The sequence below is a fragment of the Mesitornis unicolor genome, unplaced genomic scaffold, assembly GCF_000695765.1.
Source record: "Mesitornis unicolor isolate BGI_N332 unplaced genomic scaffold, ASM69576v1 scaffold188, whole genome shotgun sequence".
NCBI lineage: Eukaryota > Metazoa > Chordata > Aves > Mesitornithiformes > Mesitornithidae > Mesitornis > Mesitornis unicolor.
In genome coordinates this window covers 58,462-62,953 of record NW_010200958.1, presented here as the reverse complement: position 1 = coordinate 62,953, position 4,492 = coordinate 58,462, and the positions used below count along the sequence as shown (strand labels likewise).

Genomic DNA, 4,492 nt, shown 5'->3' with positions numbered 1-4,492 from the left:
AATGTATGTGCTACATTAGGCAGTGCTTTGTATTTTAAGCAGTGCTTTGTATTTAGCCAGCTTTACTGTGTAGTCTGTTTGGAAGGGAAATATCATTATACAAATTGTAAGACCATAAACATTTTCAGATTAGAAGAAATTCAGGTTTGAAACCATTTTAATACATTTCTCAAGGCTGTCTGTATTTCAGGTTACTGTCTTGGGTTACTGCTACAGAGCCAGGTTGCGTGTGCATTAAATTGAGCATAAGTCGCTGAGGTTCGACTTAGTGCAATTAATGTTTAGATTACCATTAAAAGTAACATCTCATAGATGGTCGACATGCAGTCAGTTATTCTGAATTTATTCTGTGTAAAATATTTACTGTTATCCTCTGTAAAACTAGCAGCATTTAATTACTTAAATACAAACGCTGAAGTAATCTTTTTTTCTGTTTGTTTTCTGTTGGATGCAATTACAGAAATGTGAGAAATACTTTTCCAAGGCTTTTGAACTCAAAAGTGGAACAGAAGGAAGACACAGGGAGACCCACACCGTTCAGTGTTATTTTCCTTGCACAGGAAAAAAAGATCATTATAAGATGAGCACTCAAGTCTCAAGTTTTCAAAGGTTTGCATAACAAACAAGAGACACATTGTGGGTTGCATCCTGACTTTGAAGGCTTGCCACTGTCAACTGAAAGAAAATGGCAAGGTTTAAAGCCTTAACCAAGTTCACAAGGAAAATATTTGGACTAAAAGGTTTGGAAAGTTTTCTCTCTTTGAAGTAGTTTTTGTCATGTGTTACCAATGTGAACTTTGTTGACCTTGAAACATTTTTTTTTTTTGAATCAAATAGCAACTAGTGACACTTTAGTAAAACCTTAAATCAACAACCATCTCCTGGCGGCTCCAGCTTCGTAGCAAATGCAGGCAAAACAGGGAATCTGCAGAAGAGACCTTTATTATTTGTAAATGAAGCCTGCCAAAACCTTCCCGAAATAGCATTCAGAGACCCTTTTAAGGTCATGGATCCTGAACAAAGCCAGAAGAGCACAAAAAAGGCTGAGGAAAGTCCAAGAAAGAGGCTTCCCAAAGGAGAGGCTTTCCAAGCCAGTATCTCATCTGCAGCTACATACCAGGGCAGCTCTGCTCCTTCACAGGGAACCCCTCTCCGAGACATCGCGCCGCAACAGCACTTTTCTGGTTCTTTGCCAGTGTCGAGAGAGGAGCCTCAGGAGAAGACTGGCCATCAGAAGCAACCCAAGCCTTCCTCTTTCGAACATCCTCCCCACGTTTCGCAGCTTCAGCAGCACGCACTGTCACCAGCATTTATGTCTCCTGGGAAACCAGAGCACGTCCTCGAAGGTCCCACATGGCAGCTAGTTGATCCGGTACGACCAGGTCCCTCCGGCTCCTTTTCATCGCCCGGGCTTCACTCTCACCACAGCCAGCTCCTACCTTCCCATTCGCCGATCATTCCCGCAGAGGACATGCCGTCCGTTCAAAAGGTCTACATCCCGCGCCCTTCGCAGGTTTCCTTAAAACAAGCTGAGGAAGTGCACAAGAAGGAAAAGAAACCTCAGAAGCCGGGCAAATACATTTGCCAGTACTGCAGCAGGCCTTGTGCAAAGCCGAGTGTGCTCCAAAAACATATCAGGTCACACACGGGTGAGAGGCCATACCCTTGCATTCCATGTGGCTTTTCTTTTAAGACGAAGAGCAATTTGTATAAACATAGGAAATCTCATGCTCATCGAATAAAAGCTGGGCTGGCCTCGGGGATTGGAGCGGAGATGTACCCATCGAGCTTGGAAATGGAGAGGATTGGTGGGGAGGACTTTGAAGAGCCAACAGAAGGGGAAAGCACAGATTCGGAGGAGGAAACGGGAGCGATGTCGGGCCATTCGGTCGAGCTCTCACCCAGGCAGAAGCACAGCCTGTTGTCCAGCAGTTTGCTGAGCGGAGGGAGCCAGGGCTCCAGCCACGAGCGGTGTTCGTTGTCTCATTCCAGTATGTCCCAGTCTCTCGAGGACAGCACGCAGTTTGTGGAGCCATCCTCAGAGCACACTCTGAGCCATAAATCTGAAGATACCCATACGATAAAGCAGAAACTTGCACTCCGCTTAAGCGAACGGAAGAAGGTTATAGATGAACAAGCTTTCCTGAGCCCCGGGAGCAAAGGGAGTACCGAGTCAGGCTACTTCTCGAGATCAGAAAGTGCAGAGCAGCAGATCAGCCCACCAAATACTAATGCAAAATCTTATGCAGAAATTATCTTTGGGAAATGTGGTAGAATTGGGCAAAGGACTGCAGCGTTAGCTGCAAACACAACCCAGGGGTTTCCGCACTTGTCTACTGAAGAGAAACCCAGTATGGTACCGTTATCTGTGCCTAGAACACAGGTTATTGAACACATCACTAAGCTAATTACGATTAATGAAGCTGTTGTAGATACCAGTGAAATAGATAGCGTTAAGCCTAGGAGAAGCTCTTTATCAAGACGTAGCAGCATTGAATCTCCAAAGTCTGGTATATATAGGGAGCCGTTTCAGTTTGATATCAAGTCTGGTTCCAGTAGCCAGTTGGATGCATCGAAAGTGTTGACATCCCACGGTGAAAAAATTAAGCCTGAACAATCATTGTTGTCACTTCAGCAATCCCACAGTGCCACAGAGACAGTGCCTCTCCTAAGAAGCCACTCAATGCCTTCTGCTGCATGCACTATAAGCTCCCCGCACACCTTTAGAGGTAGCTATTCATTTGATGATCACATCATGGAGCCTGAAGTCTTAAGCCGCAGTCAAGCGTTTTCTTCCCATCCTCGAATGCTAAAACGCCAACCAGCTATTGAGCTCCCTTTGGGAGTGGAATACGTCTCGGAGGAGGCTAGCTCTGCGAACAAAGAAACTGTTTCCAAACCTCCCGAGGAGCCTGAAACCAAGGAAAGCGATCTTACCAAAAAGTCACGGAAGGGTCCCAAAGTCAAAGGGTTCATGTACGAGTGTAACATATGTGGCGCTCGGTATAAGAAAAGGGACAATTATGAAGCCCATAAGAAATACTACTGTTCGGAACTGCAGCTCTCAAAGCCTCGTTCTTCCACTTCCCATACCTCTACAGAGACTGAGAAAAGTGCTGCGGATCCTGACACGTGGCCCCAGATGATGCATTACAAGCTGGGGAGCAGTCTGGAGCTCACCCCGCTTCGAAAAAGGCGAAAGGAGAAGAGTCTTGGTGACGATGAAGAGCCTCCAGCTTTCGAGTTGTCTGACACTGCCTCCTCCAGTACGGGGCCAGGGACTCAGTTTGCAAACCCGGCATCATCTGAGGTCGCTTTAAACCTAACCCGTGAATCCATTAAGTCACCAGCAGATCCGGGTAAATCCGCGCCTTCCGATGTCAGTGCCAGCTTTCATTCCAGGAATACCAAACCTTCGACTTCCGGTGCGGAAGGCAAAGAGAGAAGAACAACCTCAAAGGAGATCTCCGTCATCCAGCACACGAGCTCCTTTGAGAAGTCGGACTCCGTGGAGCAGGCGAGCGGAGTGGAAGAGGAGAAGCCCTTGGCACAGTACTCATCTCAGCCGACCCCCCAGCACAGCCGACCACCGCACTCCCTGCAGCCCAAGCTGGTTCGCCAGCCCAATATCCAGGTCCCGGAGATTCTGGTCACGGAGGAGCCTGACAGACCAGAAACAGAGCCAGAGCCTCCTCCAAAAGAGCCGGAGAAAACGGAGGAATTTCAGTGGCCGCAGAGGAGCCAGACCCTTTCTCAGCTCCCTGCGGAGAAGCTCCCACCAAAAAAGAAGAGGCTGCGGCTGGCAGAAATGGCTCAGTCCTCCGGAGAGTCCAGTTTCGAATCCGTCTCTCTCACCCGAAGCCCAAGTCAGGAAAGCAGCATATCCCACGGCTCTAGCCACTCTGTCTCGTTTGATCGAGAAGATCACGGCAAGCCAGAGTCAACCAGTCAGCCCTCTGAATCCCACCCGAAGCCTCCTGGCGTTGGCTCACACATGCTGATGGTACCAAGCCACCACCACCATTCCAGGGAAATGCGGAGGTCTGCTTCTGAGCAGACACCCAATGTGTCTCACCCTTCCCAGATGTCGGAGACCCGCAGTAAATCGTTTGACTACGGGAGCTTGTCATCCACTCCTGCCTCAACCCCCGGCCCCTCAACCTCCTCTGCTCCACAGGAGAGAAGGAAATGTTTTCTGGTTAGGCAAGCATCCCTCACCCGACACCCAGAGCATGACCCGGACTCGTCCCCAGCAGGCCGGGCAGAGACAGAAGATCCAGTTCCTTCTTCAAGTAAATCGCCTTCCACAGGTGTGCCCCATCAGCCGACATCTTCGTCCCCTTTGCCCTCTCACGGTACTTACCCAAGTGAAAAGAGTCAGCCAAAAGACAGCCCTCAGCCAGCGTACACCCAGCCATACACAGAAGCTCTGCAGGTGTTTCATCACCCCGTGCCACAGCTCACGCTGCATGAGAAGCAGTTCCTGTCCCCG

The 4,492-nt window shown here is 48.9% G+C and overlaps 1 protein-coding gene across 1 annotated transcript in view; it reads left to right on the top strand.

Annotated features, from left to right (window-relative positions):
- Window positions 1-1,006: 1,006 nt before the first annotated feature.
- LOC104544891 (transcription factor HIVEP3-like) overlaps window positions 1,007-4,492 on the top strand; it is a 59,947-nt gene continuing 56,461 nt past the window's right edge. The window contains 1 exon segment of the mRNA XM_010189894.1: window positions 1,007-4,492. This exon segment is cut by the window's right edge and continues 27 nt beyond it. Within this exon segment, the coding sequence (XP_010188196.1) occupies window positions 1,007-4,492 (3,486 nt within the window).